Source organism: Heterodontus francisci, chromosome 1 (genome assembly GCF_036365525.1).
Source record: "Heterodontus francisci isolate sHetFra1 chromosome 1, sHetFra1.hap1, whole genome shotgun sequence".
Lineage (NCBI taxonomy): Eukaryota > Metazoa > Chordata > Chondrichthyes > Heterodontiformes > Heterodontidae > Heterodontus > Heterodontus francisci.
In genome coordinates this window covers 9,102,894-9,123,463 of record NC_090371.1, presented here as the reverse complement: position 1 = coordinate 9,123,463, position 20,570 = coordinate 9,102,894, and the positions used below count along the sequence as shown (strand labels likewise).

At 44.7% G+C, this 20,570-nt stretch overlaps 1 protein-coding gene across 2 annotated transcripts in view; it reads right to left on the bottom strand.

Moving 5' to 3' along the window:
- LOC137367409 (tetratricopeptide repeat protein 31-like) overlaps positions 1–20,570 on the bottom strand; it is a 77,398-nt gene that overhangs the window by 2,318 nt on the left and 54,510 nt on the right. For both annotated transcript variants that reach the window (XM_068028642.1, XM_068028643.1), the window contains exons 14-16: positions 15,088–15,223; positions 6,394–6,468; positions 5,630–5,732 (exon numbers count right to left, since the gene is read on the bottom strand). In XM_068028642.1, the coding sequence (XP_067884743.1) occupies positions 5,630–5,732; positions 6,394–6,468; positions 15,088–15,223 (314 nt within the window). The remainder of the gene's footprint in view (positions 1–5,629; positions 5,733–6,393; positions 6,469–15,087; positions 15,224–20,570) is intronic.

Below are 20,570 nucleotides of genomic sequence, written 5' to 3'. Positions count from 1 at the left end.
ATCACCTTAAATCTGTGTCCCCTGGTAACTGGCCTCCCCACTAGGGGAAACAGGTCCTTCCTGGACACGCTATCTAGGCCTCTCATAATTTTGTACGCCTTAATCAAGTCACCCCTCAGCCTCCTCTGTTCTAAAGGAAAACAACCCAAGCCGATCCAATCTTTCTTCATAGCTGCAACCTTCAAGCCCTGGCAACATTCTTGCAAATCTCTTCTGTACTCTCTCCAGAGCAATTATGTCCTTCCTGTAATGTGGTAACTAGAACTGTATGCAATACTCCAGCTGTGGCCTAACCAGCATTTTATACAGTTCCAGCATTACATCCCTGCTTTTGTATTCTATACCTTGGCCAATGAAGGAAAGGATTCCATGTGCCTTCTTCACCACTCTTATCTACCTGTCCTGTCACCTTCAGGGAGCTGTGGACATGCACTCTAAGGTCTCTCACCTCTTCTACCCCTCTCAACATCCTCCCGTTTATTGTGTATTCCTTCGCTTTATTTGCTCTCCCCAAATGCATTACCTCACACTTATCTGGATTGAATTCTATTTGCTACTTATCTGCCCGTTGAACCAAACCATTGATATCATTCTGGAGTCTACAGCTATCCTCCTCACTATTAACTACAAGGCCAATTTTTGTGCCATCAGCAAATTTCCCAATCATGCCTCCCACATTTAAGTCCAAATTATTAATATATACCACAAACAACAAGGGACACAACACCAACCCCTGTGGAACGCCACTGGATACCGCTATCCATTCGCAAAAACATCCGTCGATTACTACCCTTTGTTTCCTGTCTGAGCCAATTTTGGATCCTTCCTGTCACATTCCCCTGTATCTCATGGGCTTTCATTTTACTGACCAGTCTGCCATGCGGGACCTTGTCAAATGCCTTATTAAAATCCATGTAGATCACATCCACTGCACTACCCTCATCAATCCACCTTGTTACTTCCTCAAAAAATGCAATCAAGTTCGTAAAACATGACCTTCCCCTAACAAATCCATGCTGACTATCCCTGATTAATCTGTGCCTTTACAAGTGACAGTTTATCCTATCGTTCAGAAATGATTCCAATAATTTACCCACCACCAAGGTCAGACTGACCGGCCTATAATTATTTGGCCTATCCCTCGCACCCTTTTTAAACAATGGTACAACATTTGCAGACCTCCAATCCTCTGGTACCTCGCCTGTATCTAGTGAGGATTTGATGATCCTCTGCGCATCTGCTATTTCCTCCCTGGCTTCCTTTAACAACCTGGGGTGCAATCCATCTGGTCCAGGTGATTTATCCACTTTCAGGGATGTCAGACCCTCTAGTACTTCCTCTCTCATTATGCTTATCGTATCTAATATTTCACACATTCTTTAACTACAATGTCTGCATCAACCATCTCCTTTGTGAAGACATAGACAAAAAAACTAATTGAGAACCCTTCCCATATCTTCTGCATCCACGCAAAAGTTCTCCTGTACATCTCTGATAGGCCCTACCCTTTCCTTAGTTATCCTCTTGCTCTTAATGTACTGATAAAACATCGGGTTTTTGTAAATTTTACCTGCGAATAATTTTTCATGTCCTCGCTTTGCTTTTCTAATCTCCTTTTATCCTTCACCCTTGCACTTTCTAAACTCCTCTAGGCTTTCTAAAAGTATGAAGATATTTGTGATCGTCATAACTTTCTTTTTTTGCTTTAACTTACCCTGCAACCTTTTAGATAACCAGGGGGTAGAGGCCTGCTACCCGACCCGAACCCAACGGGACCCGATGACCCAAAACCTTTGACAAGGTCCCACATGGGAGACTTATCAAGAAAGCAAATGCACATGGGATACAAGGTAACTTGATAAGGTGGATTCAAAATTGGCTTAGCTGTAGGAGACAGAGAGTGATGACAGACGGCTGTTTTAGTGACTGGAAGCCAGTGTCCAGTGGCGTACCACAGGGATCTGTGCTGGGTCCCCTTTTGTTTGTCATTTATACAAACTACATAGATGACTATGTGGGGGGTAGGATCAGTAAGTTCGCGGATGACACAAAGATTGGCCGAGTGGTTAACAGTGAGGTTGAGTGTCTTGGGTTACAGGAAGATATAGACGGGATGGTCAAATGGGCAGAAAAGTGGCAGATGGAATTTAACCCTGAAAAGTATGAGGTGATACACTTTGGAAGGAGTAACGTGACACGGAAGTATTCAATGAATGGCCGGACACTGGGAAGTTCCGAGGAACAAAGGGACCTTGGTGTGTTTGTCCATAGATCTCTGAAGGCAGAAGGGCAGGTTAATAGGGTGGTGAAAAAGGCATATGGGACACTTGCCTTTATCAATTGAGGCATAGATTACAAAAGCAGGGAGGTCATGTTGGAGGTGTATAGAACTTTGGTAAGGCCACAGCTGGAGTAGTGTGTGCAATTCTGGTCACCACATTATAGGAAGGATGTGATTGTATTGGAGGGGGTGCAGAGGCGATTCACCAGGATGTTGCCTGGGATGGAACATTTAAGCTATGAAGAGAGGTTGGATAGGCTTGGATTGTTTTCGCTGGAGCAGAGAAGACTGGGGGGTGACCTGATCGAGGTGTACAAGATTATGAGGGGCATAGACAGGGTGGATAGGGAGCAGCTGTTCCCCTTAGTTGAAGGGTCAGTTACGAGGGGTCACAAGTTTAAGGTGAGGGGCGGGAGGTTTAAGGGGGATTTGAGGAAGAACTTTTTTACCCAGAGGGTGGTTACGGTCTGGAATGCCCTGCCTGGGAGGGTGGTAGAGGCGGGTTGCCTCACATCCTTTAATAAGTACCTGGAAGAGCACTGGCACGTCATAACATTCAAGGCTATGGGCCAAGTGCTGGCAAATGGGATTAGGTAGACAGGTCAGGTGTCTTAATGCATCGGTGCAGCCTCGATGGGCTGAAGGGCCTCTTCTGCACTGTATTATTCTGTGATTCTGTGTGTGGGGGTCGGGTAAGTGCTCTGCTGTTAAGTATTGAAATTAAAAAACGTAGCTGAGCTGGGAGCCCGGGACAAAACTGAGTCTGCGCAGCGAGCGAGTGATGTCATTATGACATCATCGCGCATGCGCTGCAGCTTCATGGAGCTTCCCAGCCGGAAGGTAAGTAAACGGATGGTCGGGTCGGGCTCGGGTCGAGTCGACTCGGGAGGGGTCAGGTCGGGCCCAGGGCTAAATCGGAGGGACTCTGGCCGGGTCAGGCTCGGGTCCGCTGTGGTTCGGTCGGGTTCCTTTTTCCTGACCTGAGCAGGCCTTTAACAGGGGGCTCGAGATTTGGTAAAACCACCCTTAATCTTTGTGGGGACATGCCTACACTGTGCCCGTTATCTCGCTCTTGAATGTCTGCCACTGGTTTGCCACTGATTTTCCTTCAAGTAGCTGTATCCTAACTATCGCCGGGTCACTTCTCAGTTTCGTAAAATTTTCCTTCCCCCAATTTGGAACTTTAGCTCCTGTTTTATTAATCTCTTTTTCCATGATTATGCTAAAACGAACTGTACTATGGTCACTGTCTCCAAAATGGTCACCCACTGTTACTTCATTCACTTGCCCAGCTTCATTACCAAAGACTAAATCTAGAATTGCGCCCCCTCTCGTTGGGCTTGTTAGGTGCTGGCTGAAAAGGTTCTCTTGAAAACAGTTCAAGAATTTTGTCCCCTCCCTCTGTGTCCTCCACACTGTTTGTATCCCTTTTGATATTGGGGTAGTTGAAATCCCCAACTATTATTGCCCTAAAGATTTTGCACTCAGAAATTTACCTGTATATTTGTTCTTCGATCTCCCTCACTATTTGGGGGTCTATAGTACACTCCCAGTAATGTGGCTGCCCCCATTATATTTCTGAGCTCAACCCATATGGCCTCATTTGATGATTCATTTCGCATATGATCCCTCCTCAAAGCTGTTATTGATTCCTTAACTAATAATGCTACACCCTCTGTTTTTATCCCCCTCTCTATTCCGCCTGAAAACTCTATATCCAGGGATGTTGAGCTGCCATTCTTGCCCCTCTTTAAGCCAAGTTTCCATTAAAGCAATGATACTGTGTTGCCATGTGTCTATCTGTGCCTTCAACTCAAAGAACAAAGAACAGTACAGCACAGGAACAGGCCATTCGGCCCTCCAAGCCTGCGCCGATCTTGATGCCTGCCGAAACTAACACCTTCTGCACTTCCGGGGCCCATATCCCTCTATTCCCTTCCTATTCATGTATTTGTCAAGATGTCTCTTTATTTACTATATTCCTTGCATTTAAATAAACACCCTTTAACACTGCCAAATTCCTATGTTGCACGCTTTTTAACCTTTGCTTCTTCTGTCATTTCAAAGTCACTTGCTAATTTTGTTCATTTTCTGCCGCTTGTTCCATGCCCTGAAATTGTCCTATCTAAGACTGCACTCAGGTTCCCATCACTCTGCTAATCTGGTTTAAACCATCCCCAACAGCACGAACAAACCTTCCTGCAAGGATGTTTGCCCCAGTCCTGTTCAGGTGCAGACCGTCCGCTTGTATAGGTCCCACCTTCCCCAGAAACAGACCCAATGCCCCAGAAATCTAAAGCCTTCCCTCCTATACCATCTCTCCAGCTACACATTCATCTGGTGTATTTGCCTAGTACTATACTCACTACCACATGGTTTTAGGAGTAATCCGGAGATTATTACCCTTGTGGTCCTGCTTGCTTATCTCTTTCCTAACTCCCTAAACTCAGCTTGCAGGAGCCTATCCCTCCTTTCTTGCTGTATCGTTGGTACCAATGTGGATCACGACCTCCCTCCGATCCTTCCCCGCCCTCCAACCGATCCTTCCCCGCCCTCCAACCTCCCGCCGATCCTTCCCAGCCCTCCCGCCGATCCTTCCCAGCCCTCCCGCCGATCCTTCCCAGCCCTCCCGCCGATCCTTCCCAGCCCTCCCGCCGATCCTTCCCAGCCCTCCCGCCGATCCTTCCCAGCCCTCCCGCCGATCCCTCCCGCCGATCCTTCCCAGCCCTCCCGCCGATCCTTCCCAGCCCTCCCGCTGGTCCATCCTTGCCCTCCAGTTTCCCGCTGATCCTTCCCCGCCCTCCAACCAAACCCCTCTCCCCCCACCCTCCAGTCTCCCGCCAAACCCCTCCTGCCTTCCCACCCACTATAACCTAATTGCCCTCTCTGTATGGAGCTGCCCCATAAATCACTGCGGTTTCGGAGAAATATCATGTTAATAACTAGATTGACTGCTCCATGGTCTCGAGCTTTCTGTGGCCACACAATCCAGAATAGCATGGAGAACGAGTAGGAAGAGGCAAGTACAGTAATGAGGCAGAGACGATCTCTCCTACTGGAGAGTGGTACCTGCGAGTGCCCATACACTTCACAAAGGTCTTTGCCTCTCCTGTGCATTCGACATTGCTCGAGCTCCCACTAGTGGTGAGGAAACCTGTATCAGAACATTTTAATTCACTCTAGAGGGGAGAAGACACTGCTTTTTCTTAAACACATTTTTCATCTCCATTGTGCATAGCCTTGGAAAGTAAACCTTGGGGTTTTCTCAAAACATCTGGTACAGGAATGAAGAGCAGGAGCACAGTCCTCATTGTGTCTCTAACAAAAATAGTCTGTACGTTCCAGTACCTGTAACTCCGCAATGGCACGCTCTGCTCCTTGTTTGGTCGTGAAGTTAATAAAGGCACAAAAGCGATCTTGAAGCATTCTGATGCTGTGTATGGTTCCAACACTGCAGCGGCAACACAAGGAAAGGAATTTTCAGCAAATCCTGGCTCAAGTTCCAACCAGTTAAACACAGACTGAGGCAAGGGGTAGGCCTCCTGCCCAGGAATATAAATGTGACTCTTTGGAAAGGGGAATAGAGGAAGGAGGCAGTTCCACAGCTCTTCCGCAGAGGGAAGTGGCTTCTCACAGCAGTGGACATACTGTCCAACAGGCACTCTTATCCAACAAAGCTTCAAACTCAGCAAATTAACCAGGCGGCCCAAATCCCAGTCCAGTCAGGATAGTTTACAACCTCTGCCAAAGGAGGAAGGCCTGACAAAAGCAACTCTTTTCCTAAGCTGCCAATTCCACCCCTTATGCACCAGTGCAGAGGAAAGGTCTGGGCTCTTTGCTGCTGCTTCACCCAACATCAAGCTTGTGCAGGGAGTCCCTGGATGTTTTCCAAGAGTCCTTTCCCAAGGTGGAGCACCAAGTCTGCTGAGCTGGAATCTAGCAATCTAGCACAATGCCCCTCCCCACCCTGAAACTGGATGATGATATCACACAGGGGCTGGATTTAAAGATCGGTTGTGGCACTAACACCCTTGCAAACCCGTTGCAAGATACCAGCCTCACCTACTGCCTCAGGGAATCTGTCGCCTTGGACATTTAATTAAGTGACTCACGTTTCAAACAATGTGCGCAATGCTTCTTCCGTAACACGAGTGGTTACGTTTCCAATCCAGATCGGAAACAATTCCCTGAAAAACACACATTTTCCATCATTACAATCCAAACACGAAGAAACCCGACATGGACAGTGAGCAACAAAACAAAGACAGAGATTTCAAACACACTAATATATACAACACAGGGAGAGAGACTAAACACATTAATATACACAACACAGGGAGAGAAACTAAACACACTAATATACACAACACAGCGAGAGAGACTGGAACAGTTCCTACAGATTGGAGGGTAGCTAATGTAACCCCACTATTTAAAAAGGGGGGTAGAGAGAAAGCAGGGAATTATAGACCAGTCAGCCTGACGTCGGTAGTGGGGAAAATTCTAGAGTCCATTATCACAGATTTTATAGCAGAGCACTTGGAGAACAGTGGTAGAATCGGACAGAGTCAGCATGGATTTACGAAAGGGAAATAATTCTTGACAAATCTACTAGAATTCTTCGAGGATGTAACTAGTAGAGTTGATGAGGGGGAGCCAGTGGATGTGGTTTATTTGGACTTTCAGAAGGCTTTCGACAAAGTCCCACATAAGAGATAAGCATGTAAAATTAAAGCGCATGGGATTGGGGGTAGTGTATTGCAATGGATAGAAAATTGGCTGGCGGACAGGAAACAAAGAGTAGGGCTAAACGGGTCTTTTTCCGAATGGCAGGCAGTGACTAGTGGGGTACTGCTGGGATCGGTGCTAGGACCTCCAGCTATTCACAATATATATTAATGATTTGGATGAGGGAACTAAATGTAATATCTCCAAATTTGCAGATGACACAAAACTGGGTGGGAGGGTGAGTTGTGAGGAGGATGCAGAGAGGCTTCAGGGTGATTTGGACAAGTTGAGTGAGTGGGTTAATGCATGGCAGATGCAGTACAATGTGGATAAATGTGAGGTTATCCAATTTGATAGCAAAAACAGGAAGGCAGATTATCTGAATGGCGATAAACTGAGAGGGGAATATGCAGCGAGACCTGGGTGTTCTCGTACACCAGTCACTGAAGGTAAGCATGAAGGTGCAACAAGCAGTAAAAAAGGCAATTGGTACATTGGCCTTCATAGCGAGAGGATTAGAGTACAGGAGCAGGGATGTCTTGCAGCAATTATACAGGGCCTTGGTGAGGCCACACCTGGAATATTGTGTGCAGTTTTGGTCTCATCTGAGGAAGGATGAGCTTGCTATAGAGGGAGTGCAGTGAAGGTTCACCAGACTGCTTCCTGGGATGGCGGGACTGACGTATAAGGAGAGATTGAGTCGGTTAGGATCATATTCGCTGGGGTTCAGAAGAACGAGGGCGGATCTCATAGAAACCTATAAAATTCCAACAGGACTTGACGGGGTAGATGCAGGAAGGATGTTCCCGATGGTGGGGGAGTGTAGAACCAGGGGTCATAGTCTAAGGATACAAGGTAAACCTTTCAGGACTGAGATGAGGAGAAATTTCTTCACCCAGAGAGTGGTCAGCTTGTGGAATTCACTACCACAGAAAGAGGTTGAGGCCAAAACATTGAATGTTTACAAAAAGGAGTTAGGATATAGATCTTGGATCTAAATGGAACATAAGGGTACGGGGCGAAAGCCGGAACAGGTTACTGAGCTGGATGATCAGCCATGATCATAATGACTGGCAGAGCATGCTCGAAGGGCCAAATGGCCTACTCCCGCTCTTATTTCCTATGTTTCTATACACAACACAGGGAGAGAGATGAAAAACACTAATATACAGAACAGAGAGATTATACACAACACAAGGAGAGAGATTAAACACACTAATATACAAAAGAGAGATTAAACGCATTAATATACACAACACAGAGAGAGAGAGATTAAAAACACTAATACATACAACACAGGGAGAGAGATTAAAAACACTAATATACACAACACAAGGAAAGAGATTAAAAACACTAACATACAGAACATGGACAGAGATTAAACACACTAATATACACAACACGGAGAGAGATTCAAAACACTAATATATACAACACAGGGAGAGAGATTAAAAACACTAATATACACAACACAAGGAGAGATATTAAAAACACTAATATACACAAGAAAGAGAGAGATGTAAAACACTAATATACACGAGAGAGAGATGAAAAACACTAATATACACAAGAGAGAGATGAAAAACACTAAAAAAAATACGAGAAAGAAATAAAAAACACAAATAAATATACACAACAGAAATTAAACACAATATACACAACAAAGAGAGAGAGATTAAACACTAATACACACAAGAGAGAGAGAGAGATTAACGCATTAATATACACAACACAGAGAGCTTAAAAACGCTAATATACACAACACATGGAGACGTGTGACCAGTGGTGTTCCACAGGGATCCGTGCTGGGACCACTGTTGTTTGTGATATACATAAATGATTTGGAGGAAAGTGTAGGTGGTCTGATTAACAAGTTTGCAGATGACACTAAGATTGGTGGAGTAGCAGATACTGAAGGGGACTGTCAGAGAATACAGCAGAATATCGATAGACTGGAGAGTTGGGCAGAGAAATGGCAGATGGAGTTCAATCAGGGCAAATGTGAGGTGATGCTTTTTGGAAGATCCAATTCAAGAGTGAACTATACAGTAAATGGAAAAGTCCTGGGGAAAATTGATGTACAGAGAGATTTGGGTGTTCAGGTCCATTGTTCCCTGAAGGTGGCAACGCAGGTCAATAGAGTGGTCCAGAAGGCTTACGGCATGCTTTCCTTCATCGGACGGGGTATTGATACAAGAGTTGGCAGGTCATGTTACAGTTGTATAGGACTTTGGTTCAGCCACATTTGGAATACTGCGTGCAGTTCTGGTCGCCACATTACCAAAAGGATGTGGATGCTTTGGAGAGGGTGCAGAGGAGGTTCACCAGGATGTTGCCTGGTATGGAGGGCGCTAGCTATGAAGAGAGGTTGAGTAGATTAGGATTATTTTCATTAGAAAGACGGAGGTTGAGGGGGGACCTGATTGAGGTGTACAAAATCATGAGAGGTGGATAGCAAGAAGCTTTTTCCCAGAGTGGGGGATTCAATTACAAGGGGACACGAGTTCAAAGTGAAAGGGGAAAAGTTTAGGGGGGATATGCGTGGAAAGTTCTTTACGCAGAGGGTGGTGGGTGCCTGGAACACATTGCCAGCGGAGTTGGTAGACGCGGGCACGATAGCGTCTTTTAAGATGTATCTAGACAGATACATGAATGGGCAGGAAGTAAAGAGATACAGACCCTTAGAAAATAGGCGACAGGTTTAGATAGAGGATTTGGATCAGCGTAGGCTTGGAGGGCCAAAGGGCCTGTTCCTGTGCTGTAATTTTCTTTGTTCTTTGTTCTAACACAGGGAGAGAGATTAAAAACACTAATATACACAAGAGAGAGAGGGAGGGCGGTGCACAGTGGCGCAGTGGTTAGCACCGCAGCCTCACAGCTCCAGGGACCCGGGTTCAATTCTGGGTACTGCCTGTGTGGAGTTTGCAAGTTCTCCCTGTGTCTGGGTGGGTTTCCTCCGGGTGCTCCAGTTTCCTCCCACAAGCCAAAAGACTTGCAGGTTGGTCGGTAAATTGGCCATTATAAATTGCCCCTAGTAGAGGTAGGTGGTAGGGAAATATATAGGGACAGGTGGGGATGTGGTAGGAATATGGGATTAGTGTAGGATTAGTATAAATGGGTGGTTGATGGTCAGCACAGACTCAATGGGCCGAAGGGCCTGTTTCAGTGCTGTATCTCTAAACTAAACTCAACACAGGGAGAGATATTAAAAACACTGGGAGAGATATTAAACACACTAATATACACAACACAGGGAGAGAGATTAAACACACTAATATACACAACACAGGGAGAGAGATTAAACACACTAATATACACAACACAGGGAGAGAGATTAAACACACTAATATACACAACACAGGGAGAGAGATTAAACACACTAATATACACAACACAGGGAGAGAGATTAAACACACTAATATACACAAGAGAGATTAAACACACTAATATACACGAGAGATTAACGCATTAATATACACAACACAGAGAGAGAGATTAAAAACACTAATATACAAAACACAGGGAGAGAATAAAAACACTAATATACACAACACAGGGAGAGAGATTAAACACACTAATATACACAAGAGAGAGATTAAGGCATTAATAACAACAGAGGTTAAAAACACTAATATACAAAACACAGGGAGAGAGATTAAACACACTAATATACACAAGATAGAGATTAACGCATTAATATACACAACAGAGATTAAAAACACTAATATACACAACACAGGGAGAGAGATTAAAAACACTAATATACACAACACAGGGAGAGAGATTAAAAACACTAATATACACGAGAGAGAGATTAAAAACACGAATATACACAACACAGAGAGAAAGATTAAAAACACTAATATACACGAGAGAGATTAACGCATTAATATACACAACACAGGGAGAGAGATTAAAAACACCAATATACACAACACAGGGAGAGAGATTAAAATCACTAATATACACAACACAGGGAGAGAGATTAAAATCACTAATATACACAACACAGGGAGAGAGATTAAAATCACTAATATACACAACAGAGAGATTAAAAACACTAATATACACAACACAGGGAGAGAGATTAAAAACACTAATATACACAACACAGGGAGAAAGATTAAAAACATTAATATATACAACACAGGGAGAGAGATTAAAATCACTAATATACACAACACAGGGAGAGAGATTAAAATCACGAATATACACAACACAGGGAGAGAGATTAAAATCACTAATATACACAACACAGGGAGAGAGATTAAAATCACTAATATACACAACACAGGGAGAGAGATTAAAAACACTAATATACACAACACAGGGAGAAAGATTAAAAACATTAATATATACAACACAGGGAGAGAGATTAAAATCACTAATATACACAAGAGAGAAAGATTAAACACTAATATATACAACAGAGAGATTAAAAACACTAATATACACAACACAGGGAGAGAGATTAAAAACACTAATATACACAACACAGGGAGAGAGATTAAAAACACTAATATATACAACACAGGGAGAGAGATTAAAATCACTAATATACACAAGAGAGAAAGATTAAACACTAATATATACAACAGAGAGATTAAAAACACTAATATACACAACACAGGCAGAGAGATTAAAAACACTAATATACACAACACAGGGAGAAAGATTAAAAACATTAATATATACAACACAGGGAGAGAGATTAAAATCACTAATATACACAACACAGGGAGAGATTAAAAACACTAATATATACAACACAGGGAGAGAGATTAAAATCACTAATATACACAAGAGAGAGAGATTAAACACTAATATATACAACAGAGAGATTAAAAACACTAATATACACAACACAGGGAGAGAGATTAAACACACTAATATACACAACACAGGGAGAGAGATTAAAAACACTAATATACACAACACAGGGAGAGAGATTAAACACACTAATATACACAACACAGGGAGAGAGATTAAAAACACTAATATACACAACACAGGGAGAGAGATTAAACACACTAATATACACAACACAGGGAGAGAAATTAAAAACACTAATATACACAGCCTAGTTTGGGTTCTGTCAGGGCCACTCAGCTCCTGACCTCATCATGGGGGAAAACTCTCCATTGGTTGGAGTCATACCTAGCACAAAGAAAGATGGCTATGGTAGCTGGAGGTCAATCATCTGAGCTCCAGGACATCACTGCAAGAGTTCCTCAGGGTAGTGTCCTAAGTCCAACCATCTTCAGCTGCTTCATCAATGACCTTCCTTCAATCATAAGGTCAGAAGTGGGGATGTTCGCTGATGATTGCACAATGTTCAGCACCATTCGCGCCTCCTCAGATACTGTGTTTGTGTTGAAATGCAGCAAGACCTGGACAACATCCAGGCTTGGGCTGATAAGTGGCAAGTAGCACTTGCACCACACAAGTGCCAGGCAATGACCACCTCAAATAAGAGAGAATCGAACCATCTCCCTTTGACATTCAATGGCATTACCATCGCTGAATGACAAATGGAATTCAATCCAGAAAAGTGTGAGGTAATGTATTTGGGGAGGGCAAATAAAGCAAGGGAATACACAATAAACATGAAGATATTGAGAGTAGAAGAAGTGAGAGACCTTGGAGTGCATGTCCACAGGTCCATGAAGGTGGCAGGACAGGTAGATAGAGTGAAGGCATATGGAATGCTTTCCTTTATTGGCCGAGGTACAGAATACAAAAACAGAGATGTAATGCTGGAACTATATAAAACGCTGGTTAGGCCACAGCTGGAGTATTGCGTACAATTCTGGTCACCACATTACAGGAAGGACATAATTGCTCTGGACAGAGTACAGAGGAGATTTACAAGAATATTGCCAAGGCTCGAAAGTTGCAGCTATGACGAAAGATTGGATAGGCTAGGGTTGTTTTCCTTCGAACAGAGGCTGAGAGGTGACTTAATTGAAATGATCAAAATTATGAGGGGCCGAGACAGACAGGAAGGACCTGTTTCTCCTAGTGGAGAGGTCAATTACCAGGGGGCACAGATTTGAGGTGATTGGTAGAAGGATTCGAGGGGACATAAGGAAAATCTTTTTCACCCAGCGGGGGTGGGTGTCTGGAATTCACTGCCAGGAACAGTGGCAAAGGCAGAAACTCTCAATTCTCATAAAAGGTACCTGGACATGCAACTGAAGTGCTGTACCCTGTAAGGCTACACACAGAGTGCTGGAAGGTGGGATTAGTTTGGGCGGCTAGATTTTTCAGCCAGCATGGACATGATGGGCTGAATGGCCTCCTTCTGTGCCATAATTTTTCTATGGTTCTATGAAGGGACAAGCCTGGAACTAATGCACGAAGTGTGGAGGGGGAGGTTTTCACAGTGTTATTAGAATGTGGAACATTCGTGTCTTACTAATTTGATTGAGTTTTTTGAGGAAGTGACAAAGATAATTGATGAGGGAAGGGCGGTGGATGTTGTCTATATGGACTTTAGTAAAGCCTTTGACAAGATCCCGCATGGCAGACTGGTGCAAAAGGTGAAGTCACACGGAATCAGAGGTGAGCTGGCAAGATGGATACAGAACTGGCTCGGTCACAGAAGACAGAGGGTAACAGTGGATGGGTGTTTTTCTGAATAGAGGGATGTGACTAGTGGTGTTCCGCAGGGATCAGTGCTGGGACCTTTGCTCTTTGTAGTATATATAAATGATTTGGAGGAAAATGTAGCTGGTCTGATTAGTAAGTTTGCGGACGACACAAAGGTTGGTGGAGTTGCGGATAATGATGAGGATTGTCAGAGGATACAGCAGGATATAGATCGGTTGGAGACATGGGCGGAGAAATGGCAGATGGAGTTTAATCCGGACAAATGTGAAGTAATGCATTTTGGAAGGTATAATGCAGGTGGGAAGTATACAGTAAATGACAGAACCCTTAGGAGTATTGACAGGCAGAGAGATCTGGGCATACAGGTCCACAGGTCACTGAAAGTGGCAACGCAGGTGGATAAGGTAGTCAAGAAGGCATACGGCATGCTTGCCTTCATTGGTTGGGGCATAGAGTATAAAAATTGGCAAGTCATGTTGCGACTGTACAGAACCTTAGTTAGGCCACACTTAGAATATTGCGTGTAATTCTGGTCGCCACACTACCAGAAGGACGTGGAGGCTTTGGAGAGGGTACAGAAGAGGTTTACCAGGATGTTGCCTGGTCTGGAGGGCATTAGCTATGAGGAAAGGTTGGAAAAACTCGGATTGTTTTCACTGGAACGACGGAGGTGGAGGGGCAACATGATAGAGGTTTACAAAGTTATGAGCGGCATGGACAGAGTGGATAGTCAGAAGCTTTTTCCCAGGGTGGAAGAGTCAGTTACTAGGGGACATAGGTTTAAGGTGCAAGGGGCAAAGTTCAGAAGGGATGTACGAGGCAAGTTCTTTACACAGAGGGTGGTGAGTGCCTGGAACTTGCTGTCAGGGGAGGTGGTGGAAGCAGATACGATAGCGACGTTTAAGAGACATCTTGACAAATATATGAATAGGAAGGGAATAGAGGGATATGGGCCCCGGAAGTGCAGATGGTGTTAGTTTCGGCAGGCATCAAGATCGGCGCAGGTTTGGAGGGCCGAATGGCCTGTTCCTGTGCTGTACTGTTCTTTGTTCACCATAAGACACTAGAGTCAAAGCAATTAAAGCATTTAACACTTGAAGAAAAATATTGTGGGGAACAGGGAAAGGGCAGGATAATGGGTTTTGAGTGGGTAACTGCAACGAGAAGGGGATAGCAGGCATGGCAGGCTGAATCGTCTCCTTCCTGTGCATTTATAACTGCACCACTTAGTCTCTGCTCTGTAAAAGAGGGTTAAAAATACTTTCTAGAAACACATGAAGAGTGATTAAACTGTGACTGGAACCGAGGAACGGGGGAGGCCATTCAGCCCCTTGAGCCTGTTCTGTCATTCAATGGGATCACGGCTGATCTGTATCTCAAGTCCATTTATCTGCCTTGGTTCCATAACCCTTAATACCCTTGCCCATGTGATTATAACTGATAGTGCCCTCAGCAGTTGCTGCACTTACCTTGGTTGCTGCAGCTGTGCTTGCACTAACACCGGGGCAGGTTTATTTTTGGATTTTTTCACGCGTACAAAGTCCTTGTCATCTTCGTCTGATACACATATGCTTGTGTTAATATGGCTGTTTCGGGGTTTCTGAGCTGAAGCAAAGGTGGAAGAGATTAGAGTCAGAGCAAAAAAATAAAACTCTTCACAAAGGCTGCAGTACTTTCAACAATTACTGCTCAGAAACAGCTTGCAGAGTTAAAAGGTTATGATGGGCAAAATGGCCTCTTTTACATGGTACATTCAAAAGCAAGATTCTACGGGCACAGTGTAGACCTGTCCCCACAAAGATAAAGGGAAGTACTGCCAAATCTAGAGCCCCCTGGTTATCTAGAAGCATACAGGGTAAGATAAAGCAAAAAAGAAAGCTTATGATGGTCACAAAAAACTTAATACTTTAGAAAGCCTGGAAGAGTATAAAAATTGCAGGGGTGAAGTAAAGGAAATTAGAAAAGCAAAGAGAGGATATGAAAAATTATTGGCAGGTAAAATCAAGGAAAACCCACAGACATTTTATCAGTACATTAAGAGCAAGAGGATAACTAAGGAAAGGGTGGGGCCTATCAGAGATGTACAAGGAAACTTATGTGTGGATGCAGAAGATGTGGGCAGGGTTCTTAATGAGGTTCTCACAAAGGAGAGGGATGATGCAGACATTGTAGTAAAAGGGAGTGTGAAATATTAGATATGAGAAGCATAATGAGAGAGGAAGTGCTTGAGGGTCTGACATCCTTGCAAGTTGATAAATCACCAGGACCAGGATTGTATCCCAGCCTCTTAAAGGAAGCCAGGAGACAGCAGATGCTGTGAGGATGATCCTCAAATCCTCACTAGGTACAGGCGAGATACCAGAGGATTGGAGGTCTGCGAACGTTGTACCATTGTTTAAAAAGGGTGCGAGGGATAGGCCAAATAATTATAGGCCGGTCAGTCTGACGATAGTGATGGGCAAATTATTAGAATCAATTCTGAGAGATGGGATAAACTGTCACTTAGAAAGGCACAGATTAATCAGCTTGAGTTCAATGGGTCTCCTGCCTTAGCAAGCTGAAAATGGTGCCACAGCTCAGCATCATTGGGAGCTGCTGCAATACCACAGCTTCATCTGTGGTTTAGTGGGTAGTATTCACATCTGATTCAGAAGGTTATTGGTTCAAGTCCCACTCTAAGACTTGAGCACAAAAAATCTCGTCACTCCAATATGCATGGGAACACCACCACCTGCAAGTTCCCCTCCAAGTCACACACCCTCCTGACTTGGAACTATATCGCCGTTCCTTCATTGTCGCTGGGTCAAAATCCTGGAACTCCCTTCCTAACAGCACTGTGGGTGTACCGACCCCACATGGATTGCAGGGTTCAAGAAGGCAGCTCACCACCACCTTCTCAAGGGCAATTAGGGATGGGCAATAAATGCTGGCCTGGCCAGCGACGCCCACATCCCATGATTGAATTTAAAAAAATATACAATATTGGAGGAATACAATTGAAAAGCAGAGAATATATTAAACTTGTATAGAACCTTGGCTGGACCACACATGGAGCACTGTGAACAGTTCCGGTCTCCACATTATGAAAAGAATATAGAAGCACTGGAGAAGTAGCAAAAAAGAGAAAGGTTTAACCTCTCAGCTTTGGTACCAATCAGGAAAGATTGAACAGGCAGAAAAGAGAAGGCTGAGGGGTGACCTGATAGAGGTCTTCAAGACCAGAACCAGGGCGCATAAATACAAGATGGTCACTAATAAATCCAATAGGGAATTAAGAAGAACATTTTTTACCCAGAGAGTGGTGAGAATATGGAACCCTGCCACAGGAGTGGTTGATGCGAATAGGATAGATGCAGTCAAGGGGAAGCTAGATAAACACAAGGAGGAACAGAAGGATATATTGTTGGGATTAGATGAAGAGGGTGGGAAGATGCTCATCTGGAGGATATACACCGACATGGTCCAGCTGGGCTGGATGGCCAGCTTCTGTGCTGGAAATACTTTATAATATCCAGTGACACTAATGGAGCTGCTCTACTTGTGTTTCTGCCCTGGGAGGGCGAGTTCGACTGAGCCGTGATGCAAAAAGCCTGCTGAAACTCAGCCCCAGCTCACATTGCCCAGTGTGGTAAAGCAGCACACTGCCAGGGACCATGGGACTGTTTTGGGGGTTTTTTTGCCCTAGTTGCCAGTTTTCTCTCCTCATCCCCTGGCTATGCCGCCTCGGGCAGTCTTAGCAGTTAACCAGCGTCACCATCGTTCACGTGGATGTCCAATGAGTGTTGACAGGGGATTCAACCACCAGGGGCCTGGGGTGTGGTGGGGAAAACGTGACATTGGAGCTGAGTGGACCCTGTGCTTGTCCTCGCCTGAAGTCAATAATCGTACTACTTCCAGTGAGTCATTAAGTCCAGAACTCTGCCTGATTGGGGTCACTGGACAGGGATCAGGTACCAGATACACACAATCTACCAGGCCCAGCTCAGTGGGAGGCTGAAAACACAGAACAGTGCCACTAAACAGAGGATGATAATAGAGTCATAGAAAGATACAGCACTGAAACAGGCCCTTCTGCCCAACGAGTCCATGCTGACCATCAACCACCCATTTATACCAATCCCATTTTTTCCCTCTCACATCCCCACCTTCCCTCAATTCTCCTACCACCTACCTGCACTAGGGGCAATTTATGCAATGGCCAATTTACCTATCAACCCGCAAGTCTTTTGGCTGTGGGAGGAAACTGGAGCACCCGGAGAAAACCGATGCGGAAATAAGGAGAACTTGCAAACTCCGTACAGGCAGTACCCAGAACTGAACCCGGGTCGCTGGAGCTGTGAGGCTGTAGTGCTAACCACTGCGCCGCTCCTGCATTGTGCAGGGAATGGAAACAGACTCGAGCTCACATTCTGCTCAGTTGAATCATGTCAATTGTGGGGTGGGAAGATTATTTAAAATGATGATTCGCGTATTGAAATCCCTCATCATTTGGTCTCTCCCTCACTCTGTAAACCACTCCAGCCTGACAATTGCACCCTCCCACCCCACCAGGACTAACTCAGGCCCCTCTTTGCACCACCATCAGAGGTTCTGGAATTCCTGTCCTGAACCTCCACCTCAACACCCCTTCTCTATGACACTCAAACAGAGAAACAGAGAAACATAGAAACATAGAAAATCGGAGCAGGAGTAGGCCATTCAGCCCTACAGGCCTGCTCCGCCATTCAAAATTGATCATGGCTGACCATCCAATTCAGTACCCTGTTCCCGCTTTCTCCCCATATCCCTTGATCACTTTGGTATTAAGAAATATATCTATCTCCTTCTTGAATATATTTAATGACTTGGCCTCCACTGCCTTCTGCGGTAGAGAATTCCACAGGTTCACCACCCTCTGAGTGAAGAAATTTCTCAACTCAGTTCTAAATGACAGACCCCATATCCTGAGACTGTGACCCCTGGTTCTGGACTCCCCAGCCATCGGGAACATCCTCCCTGCATCTAACCTGTCTAGTCCTCTTAGAATTTTATAGGTTTCTATGAGATCTCCTCCCATTCTTCTAAACTCTAGTGAATATAGGCCTAGTTGACCCAATCTCTCTTCATACATCAATCCTGCCATCCCAGGAATCAGCCTAGTAAATCTTCTTTGCACTCCCTCCATGGCAAGAAGATCATTCCTCAGATAAGGAGACCAAAACTACACACAATACTCCAGATGTGTTCTCACCAAGGCCCTGTATAATTGCAGTAAGACTTCCTTGCTCCTGTTCTTAAATCTTCTCACAATGAAGGCCAACATACCATTCGCCTTCCTAACTGCTTGCTGCACCTGAATGCTTGCTTTCAGCGACTGGTGTACAAGGACACCCAGGTCTCGTTGCACCTCCCCCTTTCCCAATCTATCACCATTCAGATAATAATCTGCCTTTCTGTTTTTACAACCAAAGTGAATAACCTCACATTTATCCACATTATACTGCATCTGACATGCATTTGCCCACTCACCCAACTGGTCCAAATCACATTGGAAGCTCTTTGCATCCTCCTCACAGCTCACATTCCTCCCCCCCCACCCACCTTTGTGTCGTCTGCAAACTTGGAAATGTTGCATTTAGTTCCCTCACCAAAGTCATTAATATATATTGTGAATAGCTGGGGCTCAAGCACTGGTCCCTGCAGTACCCCACTAGTCACTGCCTGCCACGTGGAAAAAGACCCATTTATTCCTACTCTATGTTTCCTGTCTATCAACCAATTCTCATATCTATCCATATTACCTCCAATCCCATGTGCTTTAATTTTGCACACTACCCTCTAATGTGGGACCTTAACAAAAGCCTTCTGAAAATCCAAATACACCACATCCACTTGTTCTCCCTTATCTATTCTACTAGTTACATCCTCAAAAAACTCCAGTAGATTTGTTAAGCATGATTTCCCTTTCGTAAACCCAAGACTCAGATCTCTGACCAAGCTTTTGGTCACCCTCCCTCCCTCCTTGGTTCAGCATCCATTTTCCCTGATCAAGCTCTGCAAATAGCCTGGAAATGTATATATCTACATTTCTACCACATGGTTGCAGGGCAATTTAAATTCAATTAGTTAAATAAAATCTGGAATAAAAAAGCTAGCACCTGCACCGGTGACTATGAAACTACCAGATTGTCGCAAAGACCATGTAGGTCACTGATGTCCTTTGGGGAAGGAATGTCATCCTTACCTGGTGTGGTCAAATGCAACAACAGATCAATGTGGTTGACTCTTAGCTGCCCTCTGAATTTGCCTAGCAAGTCATTCATTCAGGTGTATTCAAGAAGGCAGCTCACTACAACCTCCACTGCCTCCATATCCTAACTCCTACTGCTCAGGGACATACACTGGCTCCTGGTTAAGACTCTATTTTGAAATTCTCACCCTTGTTTTGAAATCCCTGCATGGCCTCACTCTTTCAATCTGAGCTCCTGAGCATCCCTATTTTAATCACGCCATAATTGGCAGCTGAGCCTTCAGCTGCAAAGATTCTAAACTCCCTAAACCTCAATACTTCTGTACCTCATTCACCACCTTCAAGACACTCCTTAAAACCTATCTTATTTGAAACAAAGTGATTTCTGACAACGCAGCAACACGCTGACATCATCAGAGTGCGGCAGAAGTGCAAGCACATGCGCAGCTACATCTTGCCAGGACTAAGCGGCGCGTGCACAGGACGCCGCCATCGCGCAGCGTTAACGTCATAATGTATCCGTGCCTGGTCCATCTTCGCGCATGCGCGATAACGCACCATCAGATATCCAGCCCCGAACTCGGCAGGAGGAAGCTGCTGAATGGGAGACTTTGAGGCTAGAGCTCGAGCCCCCCCACTCGCTCCTGCCCCACTTGCCGCTCTCCCCCCACCTCCCTCAGCAACTCACTGCAGGCCTTGACTCTTCCTCCCCTCAGCCGCTCA